At 57.5% G+C, this 14,011-nt stretch overlaps 6 protein-coding genes across 6 annotated transcripts; 3 read left to right on the top strand and 3 right to left on the bottom strand.

The window, feature by feature from the left end:
- Window positions 1-446: 446 nt before the first annotated feature.
- EPL1 (Enhancer of polycomb-like protein 1) lies at window positions 447-2,346 on the top strand (the record flags this gene model as incomplete). The annotated part of the gene is made up of 3 exons (XM_066775069.1): window positions 447-608; window positions 723-1,505; window positions 1,564-2,346. 3 exons carry the CDS (start codon window positions 447-449, stop codon window positions 2,344-2,346), a joined length of 1,728 nt encoding a protein of 575 aa, XP_066635188.1.
- Window positions 2,347-2,972: 626 nt separating this feature from the next.
- RMS1 (Ribosomal lysine N-methyltransferase 4) lies at window positions 2,973-4,527 on the bottom strand (the record flags this gene model as incomplete). Its single annotated transcript, XM_066775068.1, has 3 exons — window positions 2,973-3,425; window positions 3,491-4,305; window positions 4,398-4,527. 3 exons carry the CDS (start codon window positions 4,525-4,527, stop codon window positions 2,973-2,975), a joined length of 1,398 nt encoding a protein of 465 aa, XP_066635187.1.
- Window positions 4,528-4,788: 261 nt separating this feature from the next.
- KAE1 (putative tRNA threonylcarbamoyladenosine biosynthesis protein kae1) lies at window positions 4,789-5,939 on the top strand (the record flags this gene model as incomplete). The annotated part of the gene is made up of 2 exons (XM_066775067.1): window positions 4,789-5,140; window positions 5,230-5,939. The coding sequence occupies 2 exons, from the start codon at window positions 4,789-4,791 to the stop codon at window positions 5,937-5,939; spliced, it is 1,062 nt and encodes a 353-aa protein (XP_066635186.1).
- A 412-nt stretch (window positions 5,940-6,351) lies between these two features.
- SLS55_003595 (uncharacterized protein) lies at window positions 6,352-7,425 on the bottom strand (the record flags this gene model as incomplete). The annotated part of the gene is made up of 1 exon (XM_066775066.1): window positions 6,352-7,425. One exon carries the CDS (start codon window positions 7,423-7,425, stop codon window positions 6,352-6,354), a length of 1,074 nt encoding a protein of 357 aa, XP_066635185.1.
- Window positions 7,426-7,965: 540 nt separating this feature from the next.
- Window positions 7,966-9,103, top strand: SLS55_003594 (uncharacterized protein; the record flags this gene model as incomplete). Its single annotated transcript, XM_066775065.1, has 2 exons — window positions 7,966-8,166; window positions 8,219-9,103. The coding sequence occupies 2 exons, from the start codon at window positions 7,966-7,968 to the stop codon at window positions 9,101-9,103; spliced, it is 1,086 nt and encodes a 361-aa protein (XP_066635184.1).
- Window positions 9,104-9,642: 539 nt separating this feature from the next.
- MDR1_1 (GTPase-activating protein) lies at window positions 9,643-13,715 on the bottom strand (the record flags this gene model as incomplete). The annotated part of the gene is made up of 2 exons (XM_066775064.1): window positions 9,643-10,000; window positions 10,060-13,715. 2 exons carry the CDS (start codon window positions 13,713-13,715, stop codon window positions 9,643-9,645), a joined length of 4,014 nt encoding a protein of 1,337 aa, XP_066635183.1.
- Between the last annotated feature and the right edge of the window lie 296 nt (window positions 13,716-14,011).

The following is a 14,011-nucleotide window of genomic DNA, read 5'->3' as shown; positions in this document are numbered from 1 at the left end:
GGTGCAGCCACGGGTTTTGCAGCGCGTCGAGGCGCCGTGCGCGCGACGTGTTGCCCTAGCCATCGCGTCGCTTTCCTCCACGTCGCTCGCAGTGGGGGATTCGCAAGGGGGTGCCTGACCGCCCAAAAAAATCCTGTCCGCCTCTGCACCACTATTCAGCCGCGACTGGGGCCACCAACGCATCGCGCCAGCAGTGCCGCAACCAAACCGGGCGCAACAAATCAATATCGGCTTTTTCGTATTCTCACTTGCGTCAGCCTTTCCACCTTCACGACAGGCCCTGTTCGTTGGTTTCTAAATTTCGCAGCGCCGTCTCCCAAGCAGGCTGCTTTCTAACGTTCTGATTTTAATTTCTTGCCGTCACATGGAAGGCCTCACCTTACGCCTGTAGGCTGCAGCGACAAATAATCACCACCGTCACATCACCAGCCTCGCTCGCGGCCAAGATGACGCAGCGCATCTCCAGCCAGCGCTTCCGTCAGCGCAAGCTGTCCACCAAACAGAACTTGGCTATCTTGCGCGAGAGTGAGGTCGACAACCTCGCCGATGACGAGGCGCAGCGCCACATCCCAAAGGTCGAGACTGGTGTTGAGAAGGGCGAAGAGATAGTGAGTTTCCCATTTTCACTCCCAACTTACCTCACTTACAGATACGTCCCATCTCTTTCTTATCACGTGTTGCTCCTACCGGTTGAGAAACCAGGACCCTGACCAGATCCCTAGGAACACCATCTTCAAGCCGTCATCAACGCTGCCGCCGTCGGCGGCAAAGTCTCACAGCTCTACATCCCTACCCCCGATGCTACCGTGAGTAAGCTGAAGTATGACGATGTGTATCCGAAACGGTGGGTGCAGCCCGCCACGTACATCCGATTCTCATCGACCGTCGAAGACTGCAAAGGTACGCAGTACTGCATGACGAGTGAGGACGAGGTTGCCCTCAAGAACATGAACGCGAAGAAGCCCGCTGGCCTGCAGTGCACTGAGGACTGGTTCGAGGAGGTCTTCGACTTCTTCGAGCGCACGGCGCAGGAGAAGCAGCCCTTCGCTGCTGTAGACAACACGCCAGCCCTTCCGTATGAGGAGTTTGAGAGCAGCTTCGATGAGACCATTAGTGATCCTGCGCGGAAGTTCGCAAAAGACATCTACGACTACTGGAAGCAACAGCGGATAAAGCGCGGCAACCGTAGCTTGACGTCGGTGCTTAAGTTCGAAACGAACCTTGAGACTGATGACTCGGATCCGTATGTCTGCTTCAGACGCCGCGAAGTCCGCCAGGCTCGCAAGACTCGCGGCAGAGATGCCCAAGTGACCGAGAAGCTGAAGAAGCTGAGGCACGAGCTCGAACAGGCGAGGGAACTGATGTACTTTGTGAAGCAGCGAGAATATGGACGGAGAGATCAGCTGGGCAACGACAGACTAATCTTCGAGAAGCGGATGGAGGTCAAAGAAATCAAGCGCAATCTTGGCATCAAGGGCGACGACGAAGATCTCATCAACCAAAGAGTGAGGCTCACCTTCCCACTTACCTTTCTGTTGGGCACGATGCTAACGATGTTGACAGCCTGCTCCAAAGCCGAAGCCGAAGCTCGATCCCAACGGCCTTTCGACGCGTGGCCTTCCTGGTATGGCCTCCAAACCTCAGCTCTCTCGTGTCGATGGTCGTCCTCTGGACAACGATCTTATCACCTTGGAGGAGCAACTCGCGAAGAGGGAGGACGAGATTACTCGCTCGATCGAGTCGAACAAGGAGAAACACCGCGAGTGGAACAAACACTACGTGGATGTGACTTGGCGAGCTATCACCCCGCCTCTCGAGGAAGAGAGCCAGCCAGCATTCCGTGCCGCCATGACAGAATACTTGCCAACGCCTCCTGCGTCACTATCGTCAGAAGAGGCAGCAGAGGCCAACAAGCAGCACTCTGCCCAACATGAAAAGCGTAGTGACGAGAGCACTCTGATCCGCTATGCCACTCCGCCACAGGATACCTTTGTTGGACGGCCGTCGTTCAGGCGAAGGACAGGCCGTGGCGGACGTCTCATGATAGATCGGCGAGGACTGAAGCGGCCCGCAGATGAGGACATTGACGATCGTGTAGCAGAGCGGTTCAAGTACGACAGGGACAGCGATGAAGAAGAAGACGTCATCCCCGTCGACTTTTACGCTGATGCTGCCATCAAATACCGTATCCTGATGGACAGGTCCGTCTCCAGAGAGGCCGCAATGCAGCAAGCAGCAGCCCGGCGGGGTCTGGCAGCCGCAGCAGCCGCAGCGGCGCAAGGAACGCCGCATCCGGGACAAGCTGGCCAGCCAACACCACGAGGGATAACAAACGGGCCGAGCTGAAGGAGGGGAAGGATCTGATCTGCCATCCTTATAATGCCGCCGAAGTGCCGTGCCGGGGTACCGCCTGCTCTTCACCATTCCCAAGCTCTTCTCTCCTCCGTCCCTTGTAGAACCCCGTTCATCGGCACGCACCGCAACTGCGAGTCGCCCACCTCTTCTTAACCACCCATCTCTTCCCAAAACGATAACGATAGACGGATATACCATTGTCGCATCAACGGACTCAAGGAAATTTTTTTCTTTCTTTTTCTCCGGACCAGTAAGAAGGCAGGCTTTTTGTTTATGTACAGTAGTCAGTGGAGGAGAGGTCCCCAAGTGAGCCGGACCCACGTGCCGAAGAGTTAGCACGCGGGGAAAAGAGTCGTCAGTCCGGCCGTGGGATAAATCGTTGGAAAGGCGGAAATTGGGCTTCTTCCACCATGTAGAATAGCGCACCAGCGAAGACGGGCGAGCGATCGTCGAAAGGGGGGAAACGAGAAACGCGTAGCCGAATGCAATTGAGACTCAGTGAGTCGAGTCAATCAAGTCTCAGCGTTCCAATTTCCCTCTTGGTGTTTTTCTTCCATCTCGCACCCGTTCTTTCTCGCTTGGGGTTTCCCCACAATGAAGGTCGGGTTGCCACCAGATCAGGCGACTCTCCTTCTCTTGTTCGACGAGCCTTCACCACCTTCGTCACCATCCCTTTTGGTCGAGTCAGATGCCGCCTTTGCCAGCAGGTTCGCGGCGGATTCTAGGATCTCCTTTTCGCCGATCCGCACTGCGTGGGCCATGGCCTTCCTGGCGTTACCCAGGTCGGCAGCGCCCGAAGATACGCGCTGGACGTCTTCGGCAAGCGAGGTGGGGTACTGGGCGGCGCGCTTGGCGACAACTTGCCGCAGCAGAGCGGCCGTCTGCGGGGTGAGGTCCGGCTTGGGGAACTTGCCCTTCTTCTGCATGCGCTGGAAGTCGGCGTGCGGGACATAGAGCGTGGAGAGCAGGAGGCCCAACTCAGGACTCGCGACGGCGGCGGGATCTTGTTCGGGGTTGCGGCCGATGTCGTAGCCGGTCTCGAAGAGGTCTTGGTCCTCGAGGTAGGCGAGCTGTGCGGGGTCGGCGGAGTAAGCGAAAATGGTTCGGACGAACGAATTGGAAGATTTTCTTTTACCTTTTCCTCGATCTCCTCATCGGAGACTTTAGTCTCGGCCTTGAGGGTCTCGACGATGAGGTCGGTGGGAATCTCGACGACGTCGTACTGCTCGTAAAAAGGAGTGCTGTAGCCGTAGCGCCGCAACAAGTCGCTGCGTGGCAAAGGGCCGTAGTCGTTGAAAATTTCGTCGCCGGCCTTAATGCCGGTGATTGCCTCCATGGTCAGGACGTCGGACCCGTAGTGCAGACGTGCGTTGTTGCGGTCGGCGTCGGCATTGAGCATGTCGGCAAGGGGCACCATGCCCTTGGGCAAAGCCTCGTCTTCCTCTTCCGAGGCGTAACCCTCCTCATCAACCTCCTGGGTGGCTTGGTCAGGCTCAATGTCGAAAGCGTAGGCCATGATGGTGCTGCCCATGCGGTGGGCCAGTGTCAGGAGCTCGTCATCGGTGACCCCTTGGGCGACACTTGGGTCGGGGAAGAAGACGTTGGCGTGGCGGCGAAGGAGGGGGATGACGGTGCCGTTGAACAGTTCGTTGGCCGAATCCTTGCCGATCTTCTGCACAACGGCGCTGGCCTGCAGCTCTGCCAGCTCTTCATCGGACCAGAACATCAAGGTGTCGAAGTGGGCGGGGAGGATGTCGAAGTAAGGCTTCCACGGCGAGGCATCGCCACGCAGGTACTCGTAGATCATGGTGACGATGAGCGTGCCCCACGGGTCCAGGTCTTCAAAAATCTGGGGCAGGGTGGTAGACAGGGGGGAGTTGGCGGCGCTGAGGACGGCGGAGCGGGGGATGGCGAAGAGTACCTCGCCCTCCTGGATGTCCTGCACGGCAACTGAAGAGGAGGCAGTCAGCGGCTGAACGGGAGATCAGACGAGCGGAGAGAGCGGAGCGTTCTCGTAAGGGGCAGCAGATGTCTGGACATACTCAGGCCTCTGCCGGCGCCCCGGTGCCTCAAGTCCTCCAGTTTGACCTTCTCGGAGACGGATGCGGAAGCTGAAGGGAGCCAGCGCATGAAGGCGGCGGACCTTTCCTGGAAATCATCCTGGGTCGCCATTTCTCCTGGAGCAAAGCGCAGGCTGGGGACTGCAGTGTGGCAGGCGAGCGGGGCGGGAAAGTAAGTGGTCGCAGCAAGCGGGAGTGACAATATTCCTGCAGCAGCACGCACGCACAGTGAGAGTAAGCCCGGCTAGGGCCCACTAGCGCCTCGGACGCACCATTGTTCCCGCCAGCTCATGATGCTTGGGCCAATCTTATCGATACCATTTCTCAAACCTCCTCCATCGCCTTGTGTCCCGCCGCGACGTACGCCAGCAAAATGATCGCCCTCGGTCTCGAAGGCAGCGCCAACAAGCTCGGCGTGGGCATCATCTCGCATCCAGCCCCGGGCAAAGAGCCGATTGTGCTGGCGAACCTGCGCCACACGTACAACTCGCCGCCCGGCGAAGGCTTCCTCCCCAAAGATGTCGCCAAACACCACCGCGCCTGGGTGGTGCGCCTGGTCAAGCAGGCTATGCGCCAAGCCGGCTTGACTGTCGACGACCTGGACTGCATCTGCTACACCAAGGGTCCCGGCATGGGCGCCCCGCTTCAGAGCGTCGCCGTCGCCGCGCGCACGCTGTCGCTGATGTGGGGCAAAGAGTTGATCGGCGTCAACCACTGTGTAGGACGTATGCCATTGTCCAAGACTTCCGAATTCGGGTCTCCCGCAGCGGCTCATGAGGACGGACGGTCGCTGACGGGCTCGCGCGCAAACTAGACATCGAAATGGGCCGCGCCATCACCGGCGCCGAGAACCCGGTCGTGCTTTACGTGTCGGGCGGCAACACCCAGGTCATTGCCTATGCGGCGCAGCGCTACCGCATCTTCGGCGAGACGTTGGACATCGCTATCGGCAACTGCCTCGATCGCTTCGCCCGTACCCTACGCATCCCCAACGACCCTGCGCCTGGCTACAACATCGAGCAGCTCGCCAAGAAGGGAAAGCATCTCGTCGAGCTTCCCTACGCCGTCAAGGGTATGGACGTCAGCTTCTCTGGCGTCAAGGCGTCCGTGGACGAGTTGGCGGCCAAAATCGACGAGAGCCTGCCTGAGGAACAGAGGTTGCGCAACGAGGAGGACGGGGAGCTGATCACGGCGGCGGACCTGTGCTTCTCATTGCAAGAAACCATCTTTGCTATGCTGGTTGAGATCACCGAGCGGGCAATGGCTCACGTGGGCTCTGGACAGGTGTTGATTGTGGGAGGCGTTGGTTGCAACGAGAGGCTGCAGGAGATGATGGGCCTGATGGCACGGGATCGCGGCGGCAGCGTGTATGCCACAGACGAGCGCTTCTGCATCGACAACGGCATCATGATTGCTCAGGCCGGTTTGCTGGCACATGCGTCGGGCGTGAAGATGCCCTTCAAGGACACCACTTGCACCCAAAGATTCAGAACAGACGAGGTCTTTGTCAAGTGGCGCGATTGATTCTTGGGTTTCTTCGAAGAGATGAAGAAAAGGGCAAAAGAGACTACACGTTCACCTGCCACCATTTGGACGAGGAAAAAGCGTGTTATCCACGGAGATCTGATGACTTGACGACGCACGAGGTTCACATTGGACCTCCGGCGAATACAGTAAGCTTGAAGTGTGTGGTACAGTGGATCACCTAAGATTCGCCCTCTTGTATTCCGGAAAGAACTGATCGCTCTCTTTCTGTGTGGGCACTTGAAGCAAACATCTGGATGTAGGACCCAGTTTCGGAATGCGCAAATACATCCAGATGTGAGATTCAGCCCCCTTTGTAAGTAGGGTGGAACGTCTCTTCTCCCAAGTGCAGAAAATGGAATACGGTGTTTCAACGCTCCACGGGCCTACTGATCGTTTTCCATAAGCATGCTTATTTGGTACTCAACACATTTACAGGGGCCACCGGACGTCCAGTCTCGAAGAATCCCTTAATGTTCTCAAAGCATTCCCTCTCCGCCTTTCGGAAACTCATCTGGGTGAGTCCTCCCAGATGCGGTTGGATTATAACCTTTTCGCTCTCCTTGAAGTAGTCATGAATCTCGGGTTCGCCGCAAAAGACGTCCAGACCAGCTCTCCAAATCTTGCCGGACTCCAACGCGTTGATCAAGGCCTGCTCATAGATGACTGCACCGCGAGAGGTGTTGATCAAGATGCTTGAATCCTTCATTGATGCTAGCTCGCTCGCGCCAATCATTCCAGTCGTCCCGGGGTTCAACGGCACGCTGATCGAGACAATATCGGAAGTCTCAAGCAACGTTTGCAACGTTTGACAGTAACCTGCTTTGTATGTCGCCTCCTCCGCCTCGGAAAGGCGCCTCCGGTTGTGGTATTGGACGTCGAGGTTGAAGACGGCGGCTTTCCGCGCAATGTGCTTGCCGATGGCACCCATTCCGACGATTCCCAGCTTCAGCCCCGTGGGATCACGGCTCGGCACATGGTCTGCGCGCCACCTGCCCTCACGCGCTGCCTTCTCAGCACGGGTGGTGTCGCGGATAGCGGCGAGCATGAGGAAGACGGCCATGTCGGCAGTGGCTTCGGAAACAGCGTCGACGGTGTTGCAGAACCAGATGTTTTGAGAGGACATCCAATCGACACTGAACTCGTCGTATCCCGCAGACGCCGATGCGATGCATTTCAGATCGGGGAGAAGCGGAGCGAAGAAGTCTTGGTCAAAGTTGCCATACGGATGGGTTCCCATGCGAATTATCATGGCCTGGAACGGGCCGTTTTGCTCGACTTTCTGGTCGATGTTGCGGAACCACTCTTTCCGGTCAGGGACGTCGATTACCTTGCGACGTGTTAGCATGCGCTCCGTGCAGGTGTGATATACACGCACGTGTAGCTCGAATTTCTCACGGAAGTTGGCTAGATAGTCGGTGCCAACCCATTCGGGGTGGCGCAGGCAAAGTGCCTTCGGTTTTGCGGTTGCCACGCCTTCAGACATCGGATGATGGGTCCAGTCCCTACAAGCAGGCGAAGCACAGCAAGATAAATGACGATCAGACAGACACCCCGCAATGCAAAGTTGGGGGTTGCATACTCTTGGCGCTCGGAAGAGCAAAGCGATCAACGGCATCAGTCCGTATCAGCCGAGCGTAAGTGGCGTGCTCGAGAAGCCGAATCAAGCTGCGGGCATGAAGTTGTTCAAAGCCTGGATGTGGGATGGTGGAGGAGTGACACACGTGACAGGTGACTAAGCGGGGCGATCCGCCTCGTGGCAGATCGATTCTCCTTCTTCGGTAATGCCGACAGTGCATCGTCGATATGCATGCAAAATTGCCCATGCTGCGAGCAAATGCCCATGCCCTACGTCAGGGTGCACCCATTCGCGGATCCTGTCCAATACACCGTCGTCAGCTGACGGGCTACCGGTGGTCATGCGCAAACAACCCTGCCTGGCCTCCCTAGCACCACCGCCACAAGGCTGGTAAAACCAGCCCGCGTGAAGAGAAATCCTCTTCATCCCACTCGTCTTTCCTTAACCATGTCGTCCCACGGAGGTATCAAGCTTGGAGACCGCGAGTATGCTCGCCGGCGGTTCGGTCCAGTCATGAGTTTCCTCGCCGACATGATTGTCGACGTGAGGGACATGCGCAAGGTCGAGGACACGCTGGACTCGACGGACCGATCCGTCATGGCCTTCAAGGATAGCCATCTGGCTGCCGTGGGCAGCGTGTCGACGACGGTACGTCAAGTCCACCCCGCCAAACAGCCCACGTACTCACATTCCACACCAGGCCGCCATCGTCGCCCAGCTGTCCTCGACCACGCTCCAGATGCCCGGCCTCAGCCACGTGCACTGGACCGCACCCGGCTGCATCATCGCCAGCCTCGTCTTCGGCGTGCTCGCCGTCATCCTCGGCGCTGTGCAGCAGCAGGTGCTCGGCACCCTCACCAACGCCGAGGGCGTGCGCATGTGGCTCAGCAACGGCCGCTTCTACCCCCCGCACCGCCTGTGCCGCCCGCGCTACGACGAGTCCATCAGCGAGACCAGCGACAGCTTCTGCTTCAGCTCCAACCGCGACGGCCACATGCACCTCGCCTCCACCCCGCAGTTCCGTGGCACCGCCCCCCGCCCCAAGCGCCGCCTGCAGGTCTCCATCGCCGCCCTGCAGCTGATGAGCATGCCGCACAAGTTCCTGACCGTCGCCGTCGCCTTCTTCCTCGGCGGCCTGGCCCTGTACCTGGGCTTCGCCTACCGCCAGGACCTCGACGACACGCCCGCCCGCGACAACAACGAGGCCGTCTTCATCTCGTTCGTCGCCGTCGCCGGCACCGCCGTCTTCTCCGGCCTGGGCGTCAGCGCGTGGAAGGTGTGGGAGGTGCGCGGCGCCGAGAAGCGCTCCGACATGGACGCGAACGGGGAGGACGAGGAGTCGGTCGACTCGTTCACCGAGGAGGAGGAGAGCGAGGAGAATAGCGGCTACGATGCCGACGAATCGCAGCTGTTCGGCAGCTCGCAGACGACGACGACGCAGCAGCAGCAGCGGCCGCCGACGAGGGGGAGGAAGTCGCGGGGCGTTGGTGGTAAGCATGATGAGATCGCCGAGATGTTGGAGGAGGCTGCGCGGCTGCACAAGCGCCTGGCGCGGTTGATGCGAGAGGAGACGGATGGCTACTGATTGGGAGTGGGACCTGTACAAATATCTAGATCTCGCCGAGAGTCCAGTGTAGAGCTATATGACTGTATGATAGCCGGATCATGAATACCAAATCAAGACTATTTAACGCGAAGTGGATGTTTGAGCGCACCCCAACTTGAAAAGGTGACAATCGATTGAGCAAGGCGAGAACCGGGCACACTGTATATGCGAGGCTGTTGATTGGCAGTCCTGTGACTTGTCTTGTAACAGCCGCGGCAGTAATGGCAGTCCCATGAGTTGAGTCACACGTATTTGATGAGAAGATGCAAGCGGAGTCTAAAGGTTTGAATGAAGAGATCTAGTCTGTTTACTAAAATTGAGGTAGGTGGGTAGAAAGATAGGAGAACTTTTTGAGCCCCGCAAGAACCCATACTAAACAACGACCGTCCAAGAGTGTGGTATCTGTAAGAACCTCAGCCTGAGGCAGGAGAATCCGTTATGCCATCCAAACGCCGTGTGTCATATGCAAAATGACAAATGCCAAAACGCGCAAATAACCGCCCAATCATTACAGTCAATTAAGTCTGCTTTTCCAAGCTCTGCAAGCTGACCAACTCAAAGTACCTGCCCTTGCGAGCCAGCAGCTCGTTATGTGTGCCCGCCTCGACGACCTTGCCTCCGTCAAAGACGTAGATGACGTCGGCTTTCTGGATGGTGCTGAGACGATGAGCGACGGCGAGGGTGGTGCGACCCTTGGCGGCGGCATCGAGCGCCGCCTGGACAATCTTCTCCGACTCGGAGTCGAGCGCAGAGGTGGCTTCGTCGAGCAGCAGTATCTTCGGGTCGCGGAGGAGGGCACGTGCGATGGCGATACGCTGCTTCTGACCGCCGGAGAGAAGCGTTCCCTTGCTACCGCAGACGGTGTTGAAAGCCTCACTGTAGGACAAGCGTTAGCATTTGTGTTTTTGGCGAGGTGGTGCAGGCGGGGTACTTACGGGAGGGACATGATGAAGTCGTAGATGTTGGCGTCCTTGCAGGCCTTGATGATGGAATCCTCCGGCACGTTCTCGCGATCAGCTCCCAGCAAGATGTTGTCCCTGATGGTGCCTTGGTACAGCGTGGGTTCTTGGCTGACCAGAGCGATGTAGCTGCGGTAGTCGTTGATGTTGAGAGAAGAGATTTCCTTTCCGTCGACGTAGATGCCGCCGCTGAGGGGGTCGTAGAAACGCTCCAGTAGAGCGATTGTGGTACTCTTTCCGCAGCCACTAGCCCCGACCAAGGCGACGTATTGGCCAGGCTTGACAGTGAGATCAAGACCACGGAGAACCGGCTGCTCAGGACGCGTCGGGTAGCGGAAGTGAACGTTGCGGAACTCAATGTTGCCCTCCATGGTCTGGATCTTCTCGCCGTCTTGCGACCAAGTGTCGATCTCAGGCTTGCGGTCGAACAGTGTCTTCAATTGGACAGCAGCATGTTTGGCCTTACCCATATCCGGAGCGAAACTGAAAATGGTACCAGCGGACTGGGCTCCGAAAGTGATGGCGGCGAAACACACGAAGAATTGAAACAGCGTGTACTCGTCCTTGCTGATGAGGGTTCCGCCATACCAGAAGCCGAGAGCAGTACACAGGAACATGCCGGATTGAGAAAGTGCATACAGGGTGGAGGATCGAAGAATCGAGCGCAAGTTCTTCGAGCCCTGGGCCACCAGTTGGTCGTGGTAGTTGGTGTAGACATCCTCCTCGCGAGTCAAAGAAGCAACAGTGCGGATGGCTGAAGTTGCCTCGCAAGCATAAGAAGCTGAAGACTCGTACGCCTTCTTCGACCGCTGCTCGAAGCGAGCCAAGATCCAGAAACGGAGGAAACCACAGGCAAGAAGCACGGGGATCGTTGAAGCACAGACGAGACCAAGCTTCCAGCCAATGGAGATACCGAGTGCAAGGGCTCCGATAAGTGTGGTCAGAACGGTGAAAATCGTTCCGAGGGTAGCTCCGCTCAGGCCTGCGAGGGCGGTAGTCTCGGTGGAGAGGAAGGAGGTCAGGGATCCAGCGCTATTTTCGTCCTTGTCAAAGAAGGCGATGTCCTGGCGAAGCATGGTCCGGAAGGCAGTATCACGAACACGGTGGATGAGCTTCTCAGAGCAGACGGCGAAGCACAAACCCTGGCCAGTGAATGAAATCAGTTGAGTGAAGGCCAACATCAGATACATCAAGCTCCAGAAGTTCGCCTCTGAACGCAGCTCGCCATACTGCGACGGTGGCCTCGATAGGGCGGAAATCGACTTGGCGAAGAACACGGCCTGAACTGGGTTGCCACCACCAGCGATGATGGACCAGAACAATCCAGTGAGCATGAGAACCCATTCCTGCCTGTTGAAGCTTGCGATGAGCTTGATGAGTGTCCCGAGCGAGTAATTGTGGGCTTTTTCGGGGTGTCTCTTCGCAAGAGCTACGCTGGATTCCGACTTTCCAGTATGAGTGCGCTTTAGTTTTGCCGCCAAATCATCATCTGGATCAGCGGAAAGCGCGCCTTTGCCGGATTGGGATGATGCAATGCGCTTGAGTTGGTCGTCGTCGGTTTCAGTGGGCTCGGCTTCCTCTTCGATCTTCTCGCTCGCGGCGGCGATTCTTTGGGCTTCCACAAGGTTGTAGTAGGCGGCCTTCTTCTCCAAGAGTTCGTTGTGATTGCCCTGCTCGACAATGCGGCCCTGAGACATGACGACAATCTTGTCTGCAGTCTTGATCGTGGACAGACGGTGAGCGATGACAATTGTGGTTCGGCCCTGCGCAGCCCTGTCCAGCGCGGCCTGGACAACACCCTCGCTCTTTGTATCCAGAGCAGAAGTGGCCTCGTCCAAGAGGAGAATCTTGGGGTCGCTGACAATCGCGCGGGCAATTGCAATACGCTGCTTCTGGCCACCGGAAAGCAAGAAACCACGTTCGCCCACGTTTGTCTCATATCCTTCGGGGAGTGCCGAGACAAAATCATGGGCATTGGACATCCTGGCGGCGTTGTAGACCATTTCGCGAACCTTTTCTTCCCCCATGTGCTCGTACTGCGTTCCAATGAGACCGTGCTTGATGTTGCTGAAAATGGTTGTGGCGAAGAGGACGGGCTCCTGTTGGACAAGAGCGATCTGTTGGCGCAGCCAGTGCAGGTTGAGTTCCTGCACATTGACGCCATCCAGCAGAACATCGCCGCCAACAGGATCATAGAAGCGTTCGACGAGACCAACAATGGTACTCTTTCCAGAGCCGGATGCGCCCACGAGGGCAGTGGTTTTACCGGCCTCGACCAAAAGATTGACACCATCCATAACAGTGACTTCAGGGCGAGAAGGATAGATGTGCTTGACGGCCTTGAGTTCGACTTGTCCTTGGAGGTTCTCAAGCTTCCTGCCTTCCTTAGAGGTGGGATCAAGAGGCGATACTCGGTCAATGGTGCTGTACATCTTGGAAGCAGCAGCAGTGGCGGTAGTGAAAGCCTGCAGCCAGGGGCCGATGTTTCCAAGAGAGAAGGCGCCAATCATGACGGCGAGGAGAATAGTCAAGACGTCGGAAAGAGACATCTCTCCGGCGACAAGGTATCTGGAGCCCATCCAGAAAGCCAGACCGTAGTTGAGGTAGACGATGGTCATCATGGCGCCAAGCATGGAAGCGAGGACGGTCTTCTGCTTCTTGCCCCAGAACTCGGCAATGACGAGGTGATCATTGTACTGGCGAGCGAGCTTGTCCTGAGTTCCGAAGGCCACAGCATTCCTGATTGAGCTGAAGACCTCCTCGACAACGGTTCCTCCCAGAGCATACGAAGCAAGCGAATTCTTGTTGTACTTCATGATAAAGGTGGAACCGCCTCCCATGGTGAAGACAATGGCGAAGATGGTGGAGCACAGGATCAGGGTGAGCTTCCAGTACTTGACAAAGCCAATGATGAAGGCAGTGATGAAGGTTGCGAGGGCCTGCAGGACAAGACCGACTTTCTCGGAAATGCCGTCCTGGACGAGGTTGGCATCAGCGGTGATCCTGGTGGTGATTTCTCCGGCACCGATCTTGTCGAAGTAGCCGACGTTCTGTCGGAGGATGGCGGCGAGGTAGTTCTCCCTGATCCTGGAAGAGATGCGCTCGCCGACGTAGATCCAGCCGACGGTGGCAATGTAGCAGGTAAAGAACTCGCCGATGAAGAGGTAGACAAAGTACAGGACGAACTGCGTCAACTGGTGGTTGAAGTCGCTTTTGGAGAGGGTTCCCTGGAACATGCCCTGGAAGGTGCCGGAGAGGGAGCCGAAGACGACAGTCATGAGCGGGAGAACGGCGCCGGCGGCGATGGCGCAGATGGACGAGACGACGATGATTGTCCATTCGAGCTTATTGGCGTAGCGATAGAGGGCCAGGTAGGAAATGCTGACGGCAGGAGTGTCGAGCTGGCGCTTCAAAATGGCCCTCTCGTTCTCCGGCAGATGGGCGAAAGGGTCCGTCTCTTCTTCTTCGCTTTCCGGCATATCGATATGCTGGGTGGGCACCGGGTTCAGCGCAGGAGCTTCGGCCACGGTGGCGGCCTCGTTGAGCATTGCCTTCTCATTGTTGGCAGTCACATCGGTGGCCAAGGAGGGAGCCTGGCTGGTGTGTTTTTCGAAGTCCCCGTCGTTCGCCATGGTGGGCAAGGGGCGGGCGGGCGGCCCGTGTTTGGTGTTGCGGCTCTCAGTTGTGTGCAGTGCAACGGTGAGATGTGGCGCGTGTCGAAAGAGGAAGCAGTGCGCAGAGAGTGAGAGATTGGGCGACACAGCGAATGGGGAAGGGAGCGCGGTGAAACGGGCGGGCGGCAAGAATTCACGGCTGGGCGCTCTACTCTATTACTTATATCTGGGAGCCTGGGGCGTTGTACAGGTTTGTGTTCGGCAGCCAGCGATCCCGAGAGCCTTCTGGCCTTCGTCGCGGGGCCTGTGGGAGC

The sequence above is a fragment of the Diplodia seriata genome (genome assembly GCF_021436955.1).
Source record: "Diplodia seriata strain FDS-637 chromosome Unknown scaffold_3, whole genome shotgun sequence".
Classification (NCBI taxonomy): domain Eukaryota; kingdom Fungi; phylum Ascomycota; class Dothideomycetes; order Botryosphaeriales; family Botryosphaeriaceae; genus Diplodia; species Diplodia seriata.
This window is presented reverse-complemented; position numbering and strand designations above follow the sequence as displayed.